The sequence below is a fragment of the Lepus europaeus genome, chromosome 2 (genome assembly GCF_033115175.1).
Source record: "Lepus europaeus isolate LE1 chromosome 2, mLepTim1.pri, whole genome shotgun sequence".
Classification (NCBI taxonomy): Eukaryota; Metazoa; Chordata; class Mammalia; order Lagomorpha; family Leporidae; genus Lepus; species Lepus europaeus.
This window is the reverse complement of record NC_084828.1, coordinates 33061674-33082177: the sequence shown is the minus strand read 5'-3', so window position 1 is coordinate 33082177 and position 20504 is coordinate 33061674. Positions and strand designations below refer to the sequence as shown.

Here is a 20504-nt window from a genome sequence, read left to right as displayed (position 1 = left end):
TCACATGTTCAAAAATGCAAGTAGAGACATGAAAGATATACAGACCAATTCATCAGATGTTAAAATGATTTTGCCTGGGAGGAAAAATACATTGCATGAGATTAATATTAGATTAGAAATTGCAAAAGGAAAAAGAATAGTGAACGTAAAGATACAGCAACAAAAACTGTCAAAAATGCAATGCTGAGAGAAAATTGAATTAGATGATTAATAGAGCATCAGTGAGCTACGGATTAACTTCAAGCAGCGTAACAAACTTGAAATTGGAATCCAAAAAGGAAGAGAGAAGAGACACAGAAAAATCTACTTCAAGAAACAGTTGAAAATTTAGAAGAAATTTGATGAGTTCTATAAATCCCCAGATCCATGAAGATCAATAAGCTTCAAACACAAGAATCCATTCATTCTCATGTAAGTATGTTGACCATTTTTTACTTTCAGTGCATGAAAGATGTTGGTGCATTGTTTTCTACCATGCATTGATCCTAGAGAGAATACAAGGAGTATAAAGAGAATTACAGGCACAGCATCGCCAGATTGCTCAGAAACAGTGATGAAAAGAAAATCTCAAAACAGGATAAAGGAAAAAAAAAAAAGATGTAAGATGTTTTATTTTCAGAGAAACAAAGAATAGCAGCAGATTTACCACAGATAAGTCTATCAGAGGGTGATACAGTGGCCTCTTCAAAGTACTGAAAGTAAAAACTTTCCAAACCAGATTTCTCTACTCAGAAAAATTATCTTTCAAAATGAAGGTGACATAAACACTTTTTCAGACACACGATGTTAAAAGAATTCAGCACTCAAAAACACACACCACAAAAAAGATGTTAAAGTTCTTCAGTCAGAAGGTAAATTATACCAGACGAACATAAGAACCCAGCAGAGTTTAAAGAGCACCATAAATAGTAACTGGATAAATATATATTTTCCTAATTGTTTGCATTTTTAATAGAACATTTAAACAAAAAACAACATATTATGGGATTTTTAGCATATGTACATGTAAAACATATGCCAAGGAACACAAAAGCTAGGACCAAAGAAATAGAAATATACTACTTTAAGATTCTCCTATTATACCACCATTATATATGAAGTGGTAAAGTTCACTGTGCTAAATTAAAACTTAGAATATATAAACTCCAGATAAACCACTAAAGTAATTTTAAAAAGGTGTAGCTAACACAGCCACAAAGGAATTAAAATGGAATGAAATGAAGTTACTCACTTTATCCAAAAGAAAGCAAACAATGAGGAAAAATGGAACAAAGAACAGATGGAAGAAACTAAAAACAGACAGAAAGACAGTAAGGTGACTGACTTGATATCCATAATCACGTTAAATTAAAATACGTAAACACCCCACTTTAAAAGGCATAGATTGTCAACACCATTTGTCATTTGAGAAATGCAAATTAAAAACCCAAATTAAAAAGCTCTACATACCTACCAGAAAAGTTAACCTGAAAACTAAGTAAACAACACAAACACTGATAAAAGTGCAGTTGGGATGCAGAACAATGAACTCACACATATTGCTAATAGAAATGCAGGTGTGTAGTCACTTTGGAAAACTGACAATTTCCTATAAAGCTAAACGCACACTCACCTTGTGATCCAGCACTACTACTTCTGCATATCTAACCAAGAGGAATGAAAATGTACATTCACATAGAAATTTGTATGCAAATATTTATTGCAGCTTCATCCATAGACAACAAAATTCGCAAACAAAATATATGTCCTCTAACTGATGAATGGATAAACAAACTATAGTCATACAATGAAATACTATTCATCAATAACATTCCACTGAACAACATAGATGAATTTTAAATATATGTGGCTCAATGAAAGCAGCCATACTTAAGCAGCCACATGCTATGTAACTCCATTTACATATATAATATTTGGAAAAGATGAAACATACACAACAGTCCCTGTCAGATGGAGGTGGGTAGTGGGGTTAAAACCCAAGAAGTAGTACCAAGGAGTTTTGTGACTGATGATCCAAACCCTGTTTGTGGTAATGGTTATATGACTTTGTACCATAAGGCGTCAAATTTTTCTAACTCACATCCCAAGAATTTAGCAGTGCTAATTCTCATTAATACACATCTGTAAGGGCAGAGCAAAACAGGAAAAGCAACTAGATTGTTAGGGCGATTATCTAGAAAATTAAACATAAAGCATCCATTTAGCCAAGATCTATTAGCATCCCCAGCCAGGAGGGAATGTGCTAAACACACAAATGTATTTTAGTATTTTTTTCTTCCAAGCAGAGTTAATTACATCCAAATTTCACAAACTCAGTAATACTGCAGCCACTGTTTATAGTTCACATAAAAATTAAAATTATGTAATACATTTTGCTTTGGAGTATATCCCAGTAACCTCACTCTATTTCCTACTTAACCTACAAATGAGTTGTAAACAGCATTTGTCTGTGCAACACATGAATAAGAGTGTGAGACAAATCTAAGAGTGGACACATGTGTTTGCCTTTACCCTCACCCAGCCCGCTAAAATAAATGACTTTAAAAGGAACACACATGAAGAGCAGTGACTGCCTGTGGCTCACCAACATTGTGTATCAGGGTGTGAACATCATGAGGTTGCGGAGGACTTGCAATTGTTCCTCCTCTTTGACGTCCCTTCTACAACTATATAACAAGGAAATTGCTTAAAATCCAAATAATTACCTATGGAGAGATATTCACTGTTTAAGGTGACCAGACTTCGAGATGAAAGGACACAACAGTGAAAGGAAAATAAAGTCAAACATTTCACAAAAGATGGACTACAATGGAAACTTTAACTTAGGAAAAAAAAAAAAAAAAAAAAAAAAAACCTTAGAACCCAGTTTATGGTCCAGCACAGATCCAAATGTTATTTATATGAAAAAGAACCAAAAGTTGTTATAAAATCACATTTCTAACACAATGTAAATAATTAAATCCATGATTCCACTGCTACATATGTACTTATAAGTAATATGGCAAAATATAATAGTTATCTCTTAGTGGTAGGATTATATATAAATTAATTTTTCCAAATGTTCTACAATGGTAATTACTATACCAATTAATGAAAAAAGGTTTGTTACTGAAAAAATAATAGTGATTAAAAGCAAAAGAAACCAACAACAAATTAAAAACCTCAAGAAAGTTTTGGTTTCAAATAATTGTCAATGCATATCTTAGCTGACAAACTTCAGATATATTATTTATCATTTCTGGGTTTGTTTCCTAACAAACGAAATGAAAAAAATATTCCACGGTGTTGTCGCAAGTATTACAATAAAAGCACTTGGAATGTAGTAGACAATAAGTGTGTCCATTATTATTCATCTAGAAAGCAACTCACTAATAAAAACATTTCTTAGGAATACCACTTAAGTGCCCAAATCATTTTTATTTCTATTATTTTAAGATTTTATTTTGTTTTTGTTTGAAAGGATGAATTAGAGAGAGAGAGAGGGATGTCTTCTATATACTGGTTCACTTCCCAAATGGCTGCAAAGGCCAGCGCTGAGCCAGGTCAAAGCCAGGAACATGGAATTCCAACTGGTTCTGCCACATGGATGCAGGACCCCAAGCACTTTAACTACACAAACCCTACTCTGTAAGAGAACAGGGCTCTCTCTGCCATGTGCTCTGCCCTCAGTGGTAGTGTGTCCCTCTCAGGTTTGTCTCCAAATAAACCAGCTCTGGCTGTTGAGTTCCTGATCTGTCTCCTCTTTGTCCTGTTCCTGTACCCTAATAATATGATTGCAGAGAAATTACTAATTTAAAACAAATAATTCTAGGACTAGAATGTGAATTAAAGCACTTTGTCCCTTAATATTATAATAAAATATTCTTCCTAAAAATAACTAGATATAATGTTTTTGCTCAGTAAAATCTCTAATGATACCAGAAAGCACATTTATAATCATCTCTAAAATGCTTGTTCTATGTGAGGCATATCAGTCTATGAGGGGTTTCAAAATGTTTGTGGAAAGTGGGGCCAGCGACGTGGCACACTAGGTTAATCCTCTGCCTGCCACGCCGGCATCCCATATGGGCACCAGTTCTAGTCCCGGTTGCTCTTCTTCCAGTCCAGCTCTCTGCTGTGGCCTGGGATAGCAGTGGAGGATGGCCCACGCACTTGAGCCCTGCACCCGCATGGGAGACCAGGAGAAGCACCAGGCTCCTGGCTTCGGATCAGCGCAGTGCCACTTGGGGGGTGAACCAATGGAAGGAAGACCTTTCTCTCTGTCTCTCTCTCTCTCTCTCACTGTCTGTAACTCTACCTGTCAAATAAATAAATAAAATCTTAAAAAAAAAAACAGTTTGTGGAAAAGTAAATTAATATATAAGATGAAAAGATTAAAATGACTAAAAGATAAAAATACACAATTTCCATGAACTTCTAAAGACTCTTCATATTAATGAAGAAGCCTAGGGCATGTGATAATGCAGTAATTCTGCCTTCTTTAGAGTTCAGTTTTGGAAGACTACTAATGTATTTCTATTCTATGGTTAGTGGAAGCTTTTAATAAATCAGTTGGTGATCAAAAATTTTACATTTGTAGACCATTAAGGCTTGACCTCTCCTCCTCATATACTCTTACAGGAAATGATGATACTAATTTTTCTTCTGAAAACATCTAGGGGATTTTTGTACGTGTTTCAATCAAAAGCAAAGAACAATAAAATTACTCCCAGTTTGTTGCCATTATAATGGCATCCTACTTATTACTTTGGACTAACTAAATTTTCTAATACTGAAAGTTATGATGAAATATCTTACATTTCAAAGAATTGTCACCTTTCCTCCTTGTGAATATAGAGTTAATATAAACATAGATTATTTTCATTTATTATGTTCATTTTTACTGTCCATAATTTCTTATTCAGCTGATAAGTCAAATACATTAATACAGGAAAATAAAGAGAAAGCATCATAGTCAACTAATGAGAGATTTCTGGCCATGGACAAATCCATCTCAATTGAGTTTTAGCTGGAGTTGGATGTTAGAAAAACTCACACATCCAACAGCATACCAATCTGTAGAGGAGTTCCTTAGTGTTCTTGGGATTTTCCAAGTGTTTTGTTGATGGTATTACAAGTTGTTCTATGTCAAACACGTATACTTAAATGAACAGAACGAAGACAGTGGGAAACCTATTTCATTGTGAGAACATTGAATCAAGAAGGGCATATTAAATGGACTAAGAAAAATACTGATAGTCTATTATCTTCAAGAAAATGTCACACAGGTAGGGTCACATTATTATTGAATGGAGACATTTCTGTTTTAATTGACCAGTCAAAACAGGCAACCATAAAACTAGAGTGCACAGTCAGTTGCTTTTCATGCTGTTATAGTTTATATCCAAGATCCTCAGTCTTGTTAGTATATTCTTGGGGTTGAATCTCTAGTGATCTGTAGAATCTTAGATAAAGCACATGAAAATGAACATTTTCCTCTAACTAACGAGTAATGAAGTTGAAAAAACGTGTCTTTGGAAGTCACAATGACTTTTATCTTCTATGACCATATGTTTCACTACAGGATTTTCAGCCACTGGATTTCATCTAAAGGATTATATAAAAAGATTTCAACCATTCTGTGAATGTGTAAGGGTACCTGAAAACATTTGCAGAAAGATGCAATTAAAATATGTTTATCTCAGTGCAAAAAAATTGAAATTCATAGCTTTTCAAAATATGCTTTCCATGAATTTTTGAGGAACCTATGCATGTACACATTTGCATATGCATATTTACATATATATAAAACAAATTATTGATAAGTTTCTGAGGCAGACAATTGTCTTAATAGTTTCATCTTTTTTATTTCTTTGTAAATGATTATATATTTTTTCTTTGCTTGGATAATGTGATTTGAAAATAAAATTCATGTAAGCCAAAAATTTAAAAATGTTTTTGTATCTTTATGATATTCTAATGTTCATGTTGAAATAGTTTGAAATACAAAAAAAACAAATATTTTAATTCATGAATTCTTTTTTTAACAATAAATTTAGATGCACTTTTTTAGTTTGTACCTTTTTTTTTAATTCATGAATTCTTAAGCAATTAAGCAATAACTTAACAAAGCAATATTTTTGAGTTTTAAAGATAACATGTTGAAATTAAAATTTCACTTTCTTACCTTTCTGGATATGTAAGTGATTTTAACATGAGACTGTGAATCCTGTATTTGCATGTGGAACACTGCAGATTTGAACTCTGGAAATATGTCAAAACAATGCTTGAAATATTTACAATGTCTCTGAAAAATTGAGCAAGAATCTTGACTTCTTGAAATTTATAAAATGGTCTGTTCTTCCTAAACAGAAAGTTTGATATATTTAGCCAGTTATACTTGAAATAATTTAATCATAAAATCGGTGTAATCTTAAGGAGATGGGATACAGAGGGCAATCTAAGAGAGGGAATGCCAAACAAAATATTTGTTAAGGTATTTATTAAAACAATTCAGATTATAAATAATCACATAATAGAATAAGAATTATAATGATCATATTGCATATAGTCCCATATAGAAACATTTTGAGGATGCGTTCTGGGAAAAGGGAGAAATCTTGTCTATAGAGAATATGTACTCAGATTGTATAGTTCTCTGAAATTAGGTAAATTATATTTCTGTTTTACTAATGTTCAACAACTCATTTTTCCTCGAAAAGACTATAATACTCAAATGATAACTTCTATTTTCTCTGTGCCACTTTAGCAAACATTTTTAATTTTAGTAGTAATTTATAAAAGCCTGAGATTCCAAAATAAAAAATACAGGCAGTATTTAATAAGTATTTCCAGGGCATATACAGTGTACGCAGAATTGTAATGAAGCTTCATGTTCTTGACCATATTGACCTGTCTCATAATTCCTTCTCAGAGGCACTATGAGTATCACCATTTGACAGAGGAGTGTTAGAGCATCCGTTAGCGCCTTTCCCAGTCACACACTAATAGACAGACGGCTAAAATAGAAACACAGCCACGGGATGCTCTTCATGTGTGCTCTGCTCATCCCTCACCACTATGATCAGCATCGTGGGTCCCTGTAATCTTTTTTTTTTTTTTTTGACAGGCAGAGTGGACAGTAGAGAGAGAGACAGAGAGAAAGGTCTTCTTTTGCCATTGGTTCACCCTCCAATGGCCGCCGCGGCTAGCGCACCGCGCTGATCCGAAGCCAGGAGCCAGGTGCTTCTCCTGGTCTCCCATGGGGTGCAGGGCCCAAGCACTTGGGCCATCCTCCACTGCACTCCCGGGCCATAGCAGAGAGCTGGCCTGGAAGAGGGGCAACCGGGACAGAATCCAGCGCCCTGACCGGGACTAGATCCCGGTGTGCCAGCACCGCTAGGCGGAGGGTTAGCCTGTTGAGCCACAGCGCCGGCTCCCTGTAGTCTTTTACTTCAATGTGGGGTTGTCTGACTCCATCTACTCTGCTACTTTCTCTCATTAGATAAAACTTAGGGCAAAGGTGAGGGAGGAGGAGAAGGCACAGGAGAAGGGGGAAGGGAAGGAGGGAGATGGTAATGGAGCAGAAAGAGGAGAAGAGAGGAGAGGACAGAAAGAAAGGAGGAAATTGATTTTAAAAACTGTTAAAAGTTCCTCCTGGGAGGCAACCAGGACTTGCCTGAGCAAAGGTAACAAGCACATCCGGAACAGCAGAAGAGACCAGTTGGCCCTGACACTCCCTGCCACCACCTATCTGTCCCTGCTGTCTCCTTTTGGTTCCTCACAGCAGCTAAACCCAAAAACAGCATCATCATTTCTCTATCTCTGCTCCGCCATGGGCAGGGTTACCCACTTCTCTTTCACAGAAGGTAGTGTCCCTGGGCATATCTCTAATCCCCTTCTAAGAGCTTATCTAGATTTCTCAGGTCTATTTCAAGGTCAACATTCCAGATGAGAACATGTTATCTTTCCCCACAAATTCAAAACCAAACCAAACTTTCAAACCAACAGTTTGCTCATGGCCACCAAATCTCTACCTCCACCTGAGGCCTGTGCAATGAGTTCCAGATATATACATCCACCATCACTCACCATGTCCATTTGGATATCTCAAGGTGCCTAAAGCTTAGCAGGTTCAAATCTAAATAACTCATCAACCCTCAAACCTTCCTGTCATTAAAAAAATAATAATAAACGGAAAAAAAACCCACATAATGAAAACTTAAAATTGTCTCAAGTTATTAAATGGCACTTTATTGGTCAAGTCAAACAACAAGGATTTATCCCTTATACTGTCCTTTCTTCCAGCTGCCAAGTCCAATCTATCATAAATTCCTACCGGCTTTACCAATGAAATATGCTGACCCTCCTTTGAAACCATACTCAATTTTGCAGCTCTCCTGCAAACTCTCCAATGTGGGACATGCTATCTCTTGTCTCCATTCTTACCATAGCATCCTGTCTTTTCCCTCTCCAATCCATTGTGATCAAAATGCTTTTCCAAAATGAAACTACAATATTGATCTCAGCCAGACTGCCCAAAATAAAGTACGTTCATAGTTTTCAGTTGTCCAGTGAATAAAATGTAGATGCTGGAATATGGCCTGAGAGTTTTTATTCCTTCAATGTCTAGGTGCTTCCTATGTCTTGCAGCTACAATTTGCTATTGCTGCTTCCAGACTGAGACACTTGACTTCCTTCAACGCTTGGTGTGTCATGCTCCTTCCTACTTCAGATTCTGGATGTTCATTGGTTTCTTTGCCTGGAATACAGCAGGAAAGTTACTTTTGTTCATCATTTCAGTCTCAAGTGATATGCCTATGGAGACATTTGTCAGTGAGCTCACTAAGTAATGTGTATCTCCCATCTGAAATTTCCATTAAAAACTATGATTTGTATTAAGACATTTTTGATGGATGGATTTTATTTATGTAATTTTTGTAACTACTTAATTAATCTATGCCTGTAATCCTAATGAGGGTATAGGCATGTCTGTTTATTCATCACAGTTCCACCAGCTCTCAGCACAGCTCCTGGTTCACTAGAAATACTCATTAGAATTTGTCTGAGGGGCAGCCCTTTGATGCAATACATAACAAGCTACATATGACCACATCTCCTATAGAGCTCGAATCCCAGGTTCGCTCCTGACTCCAACTCCCTGCTAATTTTGGGAGGCCACAGTGACAGCCCAAGTAGTTAGGTCCCTGCCACTTACATGGGGGACCTGCATTGAGTTCTGGACTAATAACTTCAGCCTGGCCATCCTTTATACCATCCTCTCTTTTAGCTGCCACATCCAATCTAGCATAAATTCCTACTGACTTTACCAATGAAATATGCTGACTCTCCTTTGAAACCATACTCAATTTTCCAGCTTTCCTGCAAACTCTCTAATGTGTGCCTATCCCCAAATGTATGTCTGTCTCTCTTTCATACAAATGAAAAATGAGGTTGGTAAAACATTTTAAAAAAAAAGTCTGAATAAAGGGATAATAGACATCATTTTATGATTAAGTTTTAAGTGTATCTGCTGCATTAGAATGAAATTCTGTAAAAAGAGAGATCTAATTTGTCAAAATTTTTCTCTCTAATCGGAACTAAGTCTCTGGCTTGTGGACATTGTCAAAACATTGCATTGATTAAACTGGACTCGCTCCATGTGTGGTTGAGTATAGAACACCACTAAAAGTTTTAAATAGTCACCAAGCTCAAAACCTGACGTCATTCTGAGTTGGTTTCTTTACTTCACCTTTACACAGTTAACTAACCATTAAAGCATAACACATATCTGTTCAAAACCTAAAATTCTCTAGAATCCAATCACCCTTTGTTTTTACCTTCACAGGCTTGGTCTGAGCCCTGACTTTCACTCAAATGAATTATTACACCAGACACTGAGTGACCACTGTCTCCCGTCTTGTTCCCTCAAGTCTCCCCATTCCTCATCCTTCAGGAAGACTGTTTTGGACTGAATATACAATATTAATGTCTCTTAATATTAATGTTTAAAACCCTATGTGGACATATTAATATATTTGGCCTTATAACATTTGAGTTGTTCTACATGTTTGGAACAGAAAAAATTACCACATGATGACATTAAGTATAAAAATCAACATACAGGAGCTGGCACTGTGGCACAGCAGATAAAGCCACTACCTGTGGTACCGGCACCCCACATGGGTGCCATTTCGAGTCCTGGTTGCTCTACTTCAATCCAGCTCCCTGATAATGCACCTGGGAAAGCAGCAGAAGATGGCCCAAATGCTTGAGCCACAGCCGCACATGGGAGACGTGGGTAAAGTTCCTGGCTTCGACCTAGTTCAGCCCTGGCCATTGTAGCCATTTGGGGAGTGAACCAACAATGGAAGACTTCTCTGTCTCTCCCTCTCTCTCCCTGTAATTCTGCCTTTAAAATAAATAAAATAAAACAAATCTTTAAAGATGCTTTTAAAAATCAACATACAGAACATGTTTTTCATAAGATTCCAACTTTGCTCAATAAAAATAAATACATGTGTATACAACAGGGTCATGTATAAGTAAAACAAGGGAAAGGAATGAGGAGGAAAGATTATAAACCAAATAATAAGGGCAAGTATTCCTGGATGTCATAATTGTAAGTGATTATAACATCATACATTTTGTATAGTAAGTACAAATATTTTGCCTCAATTTTGAGAAGGGAAATAAAGATGAACTAAAATTCCTTGACTCCCCCTGGCATCTAAATTATAGTACAAATCTCAGAGTAGGATTAAATTAATTAGAAAGTAATTTAACAGAAAAATATTGAAGCCACTAGATAGGTTTAGATGGCTAGATTATAACAGATGTGCATTCATTTCCATATTTTATGTTCCTTCATTATAAAAGTTAAAAAAAAAGAATGAAGGGGGCACCAAAGGAGGGAAATATCTTCTTAGAATTGTACCTATGAAATACATACAATATGTACTCTTTGTATTAATACTTTTTAAAAAAAATTGAAAAAATTATTTTAAAAAATTAAAAAGTATTTGAATCAAATGGCCCACTAGTCCACAGTGTCCTGCATGGAATACGATGTTTGTCAAGTAAATAAAGACCCATGGTTTCCTTGCCTCCTGAACAACCAAGACACTTCCTCTAGGACCTGTAGCCAGGGCTCCATTCCTCAGTGGGAGTATTTTCCGATCCCCATGCCTTTGAAAGTAACTTGTTTCCTGACCATCTTCCCTTCCCTTCAAATGCTGCCTTGTTTCCCCTCCGGGTTCTGGCAGTCTGTTAAGTGGTCTTCTATTATAGATTTCATTCCTTAAGGTAGTGGCTATGCATTACACTCCTCCAGTATTCTGTGACCTTGAATATAATAACCCTACCTATTTCAGTTTAGGTCCCCATTGTTTTGTAAAATATCAAATAAATTTTGTGATGTATAACTTGTTAGATTAATGAATTATTGAAGGCTAACAAAGTATATTTATAACAACAATAAAAAATCAACTATGTATGTATTAATATATAGATATGCACAAATTTCAAGCAATTCAGCCATGAACTATCAGGAATAACATTATTATTTACTACTATAATACATTCAATAGTGTTCAAAATTAGGTGAAAAGGGATTAAAATTTCTCCTAATTTAAAAAGGGGAAGGGGGCTTGATGAAAATGAAAAACTTGCATTGGAATTCTGGTTTGGTTTCTTTAATTGTTACCATTTGGGGAATGAACCAGTAGAAAAAGACTCTCTTTCTCTCTCTTTTCTCTCTCTCTCTCTTCCTCACTCTTTCTCTCTCTCTCTCTTCCTCTGGCTCTCTCTCCCTCCCTCCCCCAGTCACTCTCCCTTTCAAATAAAAATAAATCTTTAAAAAAATAAAAAGAGAAAGAACAAAAAAAAATTGCTTCTCTCTCACTACCAATTCTATCCAGCTATTAAATTTTATGTGCAATACCTTTATGAACTTTAAGAAAATTAAGCTTATATAATCTAATATTAAAATGTTTATCTAAAAATATAAAAACAATTGAGGCTGATTGTTAACACAGGATATTGTTTCTAAAGGTGACCATGGTGTTCCATGAAGGAATGGTCTTATTTTTGTTGTTTGAGTAACAGAGATTATCAGTATGTTTTATCATCTTATACCTTTTTTTTTTCTTTTTGACAGGCAGAGTGGATAGTGAGAGAGAGAGACAGAGAGAAAGGTCTTCCTTTTGCCGTTGGGTCACCCTCCAATGGCCGCTGCGGCCGGCACATCTCGCTGATCCAAAGCCAGGAGCCAGGTGCTTCTCCCGGTCTCCCATGCCAGTGCAGGGCCCAAGCACTTGGGCCATCCTCCACTGCCTTCCGGGGCCATAGCAGAGAGCTGGCACGGAAGAGGGGCAACTGGGATAGAATCCAACACCACAACCGGGACTAGAACCCAGTGTGCCCGCTCCGCAAAGCGGAGGATTAGCCTGTTAAGCCACGGCGCCGGCTCTATCATCTTATACTTTTTAAAATTATTTTCTCTGTACACTCCAGACTTTGAAAATTTTTTTTCTGGAAAAAAAACTGCATGTATTATTAGCTATTGCTTTTATATTTTCATTCTGTTTCCTTAATAATATATTCATAATTATTTTCATTAATAATACTCTAACAGTAAATGTATCACTACAACTGTTTGGGATACTAGCGTGCAAATAAATAAGCAGGCAGGGACATTTTAAACTGGTTCACATATGATGGTTGAATAAGTTTGCATGTCACTGTATACTCAGGTCCGAGGTCCAGCACATATTAGATTTAGTTAATTATCAATTCAGGTACTGAAACAGTCTAAATGTGACTGGAGTAAATGTGATGACATCAACTGTGCCTCCTGAAATTCCAATGTCATTCACAAGTCAAAACTTAAATTGAGGCCGGTGCTGCGGCTCAATAGGCTAATCCTCCGCCTTGTGGCGCCGGCACACCGGGTTCTAGTCCTGGTCGGGGCACCAATCCTGTCCCGGTTGCCCCTCTTCCAGGCCAGCTCTCTGCTGTGGCCAGGGAGTGCAGTGGAGGATGGCCCAAGTGCTTGGGCCCTGCACCCCATGGGAGACCAGGAGAAGCACCTGGCTCCTGCCATCAGATCAGCGTGGTGCGCCGGCCGCAGCGCGCCTACCGCGGCGGCCATTGGAGGGTGAACCAACGGCAAAGGAAGACCTTTCTCTCTATCTCTCTCTCTCACTGTCCACTCTGCCTGTCAAAAAAAAAAAAAAAAAAAAACTTAAATTGAACTGTTGTGCATCCATCTTCTCTTCAAGGTACTGGTGAGCCAGAAATCTAACATAGCAGATCAGTAATCATGATTTTATTAACATATACCTTTATATAATTTTTCATTTAAGAGGAAATTTATTTCCTAGTTTTAGAATTTATAGAACATAAAATATACATTCAATAAACTCAAGCTAAGAACATTTTTCAGGGGCCGGTGCTGTGGCATAGCGGGTAAAGCTGCCGCCTGCAGTACGGGCATCCCATATGGGTGCCAGTTCGAGTCCTGGCTGCTCCACTTCCAATCCAGCTCTCTGCTATGGCCTGGGAAAGCAATGGAGGATGGCTCAAGTCCTTGGGCCCCTGCACCTGCATGGGAGACCTGGAAGAAGCTCCTGGCTCCTGGCTTCTGATTGGTGCAGCTCTGACTGTTGCAGCCAACTGGAGAGTGAAACAACAGATAGAAGACCTCTCTCTCTCTCTCTCTCTCTCTCTCTCTCTCTCTCTTTCTGCATCTCCCTCTTTCGGTGTGTAACTTTGACTTTCAAATAAATAAGTAAATCTTTTTTTTTTAAAAAAAGGACATTTTTCAGATACCTGGATGACATTAATAATCCATATACAGGGACAAGATATTAACCTAGTGGTTGAAGATACCATCTAAGATCTAAGATACCATCTAAGATCCCACACTAGAGTGCCTGTGCTGACTTCTGAGTTCTAGTTTCTGATTTTAGCTTCTTGCTAATGTAATTACTGGGAGGTGGCAAATATGCTAGAGTAGTTAGGTCTCTACCACTCACATAGGAGACCTGGATTGAGTTTCCAGTTCATGTCTCCAGCTCCAGCCTAGCTCCAACTATTGTGTTCATTTGGTGGATATACCAGAGAATCAAACACTCTCTCTCTCTCTCTCTCTCTCTCTCTCTCTCTCCTATGTCTGTACCTCTCTCAATACATACATTTAAATTTTTAATGCATACATCCATAACACATATATATACATATATATATATACATAAACAGTTACATGAAATATTGAGAAAAAATCAAAACCCTCCCCAATTATTTGGAAGCTTTGTGGCTCAGAGTGATTCTGAAACACCAAGATTTATCATCCTGTTATTAACAGAAGTTGGCAGACATATTTTCACACCACTGTGAATACAATGATCCTGAAAATTAAAAGAGAAGCAGCAAACAAGGGTGGTAGGAATAATACTGGATTGAGAGTGAAATGACAAAGAGAAAAAAATGCTTTCCTTTTCAACTAATCTTACTTTTGTTGTGACTAGCTGCATAGCATAAACAAGTTATTTAATCCCTTTCCCACTCCGTATGTTTCTCTTTAGAATAAAATAATTCAATTTAGCACACTAAATCCTTTTAATATTTAACATTTCTATATTTTCTGCATATAAAATCTATATTGTGTGGATTATATGCTGAACTATATGCTCAAGAAATTAAATATTCAATTTATAAAAGAAAACATACTAAATTTTACTTACTCATAAAGTTTTGGCTCTTCAGCCACTCCAAGATGGTTTAATAATTTAAGCGAAATAATGCCATCATTCATAGTCTTATCCAGAGCAATTATACTAAGAACAAAATAATAGGCTACAAAACAAAAATAGAAAATTCAGTTCACATTAGTTTTTAAACTTGGTTTTGTTTTGCTATGTATACAAATACACAGACACATACACATATTTATATATATTTATATACATGTATATATATATATAATATCTAGGTTTACATTACATATACAAGTACTATTAATCAGATGGCTCGAGTACTGAATCTGCTACCCATGGCTTTGGCCTGACCCAGCCCTGAGAGTAAATCAGCAGATGGAAGATCACTCAATCTTTTGCTGTTGCTCTTTCAAATAAAAATGAATATGTAAGCATTTTAAGAAGTAAAACATGAAATGGGTATTGTGGCACAGTTGGTTGACCCACTGGGGACACCTGCATCACATATGGGAATATTGGTTTGAATCCTGGCTATTCTGCTCCAGATCCAGAATCCTGCTAATTCATTCTGGAAGGCAGCAGAGGGCCGCTCCCATCCCTAGGAGGAGTTCCAAGAGCCTGGCTTCTGCCTTGCCCAGGACTCTGTATAGCAGCCATTTGGGTAATGAAGCAGCAGATGGAAGATCTCTCTCTCTCTCTCTCTCTCTCTCTCTCTCTCTGCCTTTCAAGTAGATGAAAATGAACAAACATTTTAAAATTGGGGCCAGCATTGTCATTCAGTGGGTTAAGCCGCCGCCAGCAACGCTGCCATCCCATAAGCACAGTGAATCGAGTCCCACTGCTCCACTTCTGATCCAGCACCTTGCTAATGCACCTGGGAAAGCAGCAGAGGATGCCCTAAGTACTTGACCCTTGCACCATGTGAGACCCGGATGGAGTTCCAGGCTCCTGGCTTTTGTCTGGGTCAGCCTAAGCCATTTTTGTAGTGAACCACCAGATGGAAGGTTTTTTTCTATCTCTTCCTCTCTCTGTAACTCTGTATCGCAAATAAATAATTTCACCCTGGAGCAATGAACAGAGCTCCCTGGTCACATCCAGCACATGCCTCTGGGTATTCACTAAGCCACAGAGGTATAGCCCAAAGATAAAAGCCATCACAGGGAAAAAAAAAAAAAAAACAAGTATCTCCACAAATGTCTAAAAATAAATGCAGCGATTCAATAAGAATAAGGAAGACAGCATGATCATGCACCCAAAAGAACACAACAGCACTTTAATACTGGAATGTGAAGATGAAGAGATAGAAGAAATGCCAGAAAAAGAATTCAACAGATTGATCACAGGTTTACTTAGAAGTAATCAGAAGCAAATCCATGAATTAAAGTAATCCATACATGACATGAATGAAAATTTTCCCATGAAATTGAGATTTTAAAAAGAAATCAAAATAAAATATTGGAAATTACAAAATAGATCAAATAAAAAAATGAGGCAGAAAGCCTTTACAACAGATTCAGTGAGGCAGAAGAAAGAATATCTGAATTAGAAGACAAATCTCTGGAAATTTTATAGTCAGACCAAGAACAAGAAGAAGAAATTATAAAACTAAAAAACGCTGTTGGAAATCTATAGGATACTATCAAATGACCCAACATACGGGTCTTAGGAGTTCCTGAAGGCATTGAAAGAAAGAATGGGGCCGACGCTGCTGCTCACTTGGCTAATCCTCCGCCTGTGGCACAGGCACCCCGGGTTCTAGTCCCGGTTGGGGCATCAGATTCTGTCCCGGTTGCTCCTCTTCCTGTCCAGCTCTCTGCTGTGGCCCAGGAAGGCAGTGGAGGATGGCCCAAGTGCTTGGGCCCTCCACCCACATGGGAGACCAGGAGGAAGTGGCTGGCTCCTGGCTTTGGATTTGGGGGGTGAACCAACAGAAAAGGAAGACCTTTCTCTCTGTCTCTCTCTCACTGTCTAACTCTGCCTGTCAAAAAAAAAAAAAAAGAAAAAGAAAAGAAAAGAAAAAAGAAAGAAAGAAAAGAAAAGAAAAGAAAAAGAAAGAATGGATTAGAAAGACTTGTTAGTGAAATAATTACAGAAAACTTCCCTAATTTAAAGAAAGAAATTGATGGAAGGGGAGAGGGAGCAGAAGAGGGGAGGGTTGCAGGTGGGAAGGAAGTTATGGGAGGGGGAAGCCATTGTAATCCATAAGCTGTACATTGGAAATTTATATTCATTAAATAAAAGTTTAAAAAAATTTTAAAAATTAATTACTAGCAAAATGAAATTCTGAAAGGACAGAAAAAAAAAAAAAGAAAGTGATGTCCCTGTACAAGAATTATATAGAAATCCTAATAGAAAGAACATACCTTAACACAATTAAGGCAATATACGACAACCCAGAACCAGCATCAGATTGAACAGGAAAACAGTGAAAGCATTTCCACTAAGAAAACCATACAAGGATGCCCAGTCTGTAATTATTATCCAATATAATTCTGGAAGTTTTAACCAAAGCATTTAGGCAAAAAAAAAAAAATCAAATGAATACAAATTGCAATGGAGAAAGTCAAATAATACCTGTTTGCAGATACCATAAGCCTTTTAAAGGGGAAAACCAAATTCTCCTCTGTGAGACTATCGAAACTCAAAGAGAATTCAGCAAATTACAGGATATAACATCAACACTCAATCAATAAAATTATAATATCAATAACATTTTTATGTACCAAAATGCTCTGGGTGAAAAGAACACATATAAACAGTCATATTCACAATAGTGAAAAAAGAATGTAAATACCTTAGAATAAATTTACCCAAGGATATGAAAGATCTCCACAATGAAAATTACAAAACATTAAGGAAAGAAATAGAAAAAGACACAAAAAATGCAAAACAGCTTCAATGTTCATAAATTGGAAGAATTAATATCATAAAAATGTCCATACCACCTAAGCAATTTACAGATTACATGAAATACCAATCAAAATTCCAGACCAGTCTTTGTAGATCTAGAAAGAACAATTCTAAAATTCATGTGGAAACACAAGAGACCCTGATTACCCAAAGCAATTTTACACAATAAACACAAAACCAAAAGCACCACAATACCAGATTTCAAGACATACTACAGGGCAGTTATAATCAAAACAGACTAGTACTGGCATAAAAACAGACATGCAGATCATTGGAGTAAGAGAGAAACCTCAGAAATAAAACCACACATCAATACCCAATTAATTTTTGACAAATGAGCCAAAGTAATTCCCTGGAGAAAGGAAATTCTCTTCAAAAAATGGTGTTCAAAAAATTGGATTTCTACATGTAGAAGTTGAAACAAGACCCTTACCTCAAACCATAAACAAAAATCAACTCACAATGGACCAAGAATCCAAATCTATGACCTGATACATTAAATTACTAAAGGAGATCATTGGCAAACTCTCAAGAGATTGGCATAGGCAAAGATTTGTTGGAAAAGACCCCAGAAAGAGGCAATCAAAGCCAAAATTGACAAATGTATCCAGCTGAGAAGATTCTGCACTCCAAAGAAAACACATAACAAAGTGAAGAGCCAACTTACGGACATTTCCCAGTATGTATACTGTATTTCAATAAAATGATTTTAAAAAGGGATCAGTTATTTCTAATCTAAACTAAACACTTTGTTCTGCAAAAATCTTCATAAAAAGAAATAAAAGTTATAGAAGGTGAGAAAATATTTGCCTTCCAAATATCCAACAAATACTCGCTTCTAAAACATAATCATGTAAATCTGGGGGGAGGGAAGTATTGATTATGTCTTTGGGAAAATATTACTCAAGTATCAAAATAATCAAGTCTTAAATTTGTCTAACTACTCCAACAAATTTTAAAGTTTCTTGCAAGTATTTGATGAAATTTGAATAGATTCAAAGAACACTTTGGATAAAGTGTAAATGAATATTAAAAAACTAATAGTTTGCTCATTTGTTTAATACACTAATAACTTACTACAGAATGGATTTGTGCCACTAGTATCCAAAAACACAGTGGTCCAAGTAGGCCATCCTTTCATTCTTTCTTCTAAAACATCTTTCCATAGCTCCGCTTGATAACCTGAGTTTTGATAAAAGAACACTGAAAATTGCACTTTCATCAAATTGCTTAAAAAGTACTTCAAATCACAAAAGTACCTCAAGGATCTATGTATATAATCATCATGGATTTTTAAGACTTTTAAAAAACATTTTTCAAATAATTTAACATTGAATTTATTTTAAATACAATAACAACTCAAGTTAAGTAGTCACAAATATATCCACTCCCTAAAAGTATTATCAGAGCTTAACATTCTCCATATGGCTACAATTCCTTTCTAACAGTTTGTACTATTATATTATAAGTTCAAATTTTACTTATAACTCTTTGGATAAATTTAGCATTTAAATTAATTACATAAAATTCAAACATACAAGTTAGCATCATGAGTATAGCCCCTCTACGAGAATATACATATATTCAGCTATGACATGTATGTGTATGCATTATATACTATAAGCATATATCTCTGTGTGTGTATGTAGAGAGAAATAGAATCCATATACATACTATGTAATGTGTATTTAATATATACTTCACAAATACACATTATATGTACATGTAGAATATGTACATTACATATATGTCTTAGTCATATAATATATAATGTGTACACTACTTGTGTATTTACACATATTATATAATACATATATTTGTAGATATATATTATATATACATATAATACATAGATTAATACATTTGAAATTAATAAAATATTAATGCTAAAATTATAAAATTATAAATATATACAATATATTACATGTGAATATTATATATTATTTATACATATTATTTAAATAACACAGATAAAGTACATGTGTATTTCAGAAACTTTTCTGTTCCCACATTGTTATTTCCAAATTTGAATTTAGTAGAAAGAATGCTGAAGTGAGAATTCAGTTTTCACTTGATTTCTCACTTATTCTCTTGAGTAATCCACATAGTCTAACTAGTTGACTATTTTCTCATTATATGGGACAACAAAAGGGCCAGAAAAGCAATCCTCAACATAGATCCAAAGACAATGAATTCCCACGTGATGGCTGTGGGAAGAAGTAGTCTGTGAAAAAATAACACTGGCAAACTTGCACGGTACATGCCTCTTCCAGAGATTCTCCCTATGTATTCAGTCCTGCTGAAGACAACTGCTTACAGAGGATTTAATTTCAACCTTTGTAATCACTGCTCATTCTTGAGGCTTACTGGCTTTGGAAACATGTGGATGGTTCTCCCATGAGAGACAAACCACATACATACATGCTCATGACCTGCTGGGAAAACCCTGAACAAATAACCTTCTTAGATTGCCTCTAGATTATTATTATTATTAATATGTTTGAGAAGCAGAGAGGTATGCACATATATAAAAAAGTTCCTATTTGGCTCACTCCTCAAATATCTTGAATGGCCAGGATTGGACCAGGGCTGAGGCCATGAGCCAAAAATTCAATGCAGGTCTTTCAGATGGGTGGTAGGTACCTAATTCTTTAAGTCATCATTGCTGCTTCCTAGGGTCTGCATTGGCAAGAAGCTGGAGTCAGGAGCCAGAGTCAGGAGCTATTGTAATGTGGGACATGGACATACTAACCAGTAGGCTACACACCTGCCCATAACAATCCATTTTGACACGAATTCTTTTTTTATTCATAATTTCCCACCGGCAGGGGAGAAGTTAGATGCTGCAAAGCTTAACAGTTCTTACCAAGGTTTATTGATTTAGAAGTTAATGATCTG

General features: G+C 36.2%; 1 protein-coding gene across 1 annotated transcript in view; it reads right to left on the bottom strand.

Moving 5' to 3' along the window:
- The window catches only part of LIPI (lipase I), a 39623-nt gene that overhangs the window by 3665 nt on the left and 15454 nt on the right, over positions 1–20504 (bottom strand). The window contains exon 7 of the mRNA XM_062175929.1: positions 18684–18788. Within this exon, the coding sequence (XP_062031913.1) occupies positions 18684–18788 (105 nt within the window). The remainder of the gene's footprint in view (positions 1–18683; positions 18789–20504) is intronic.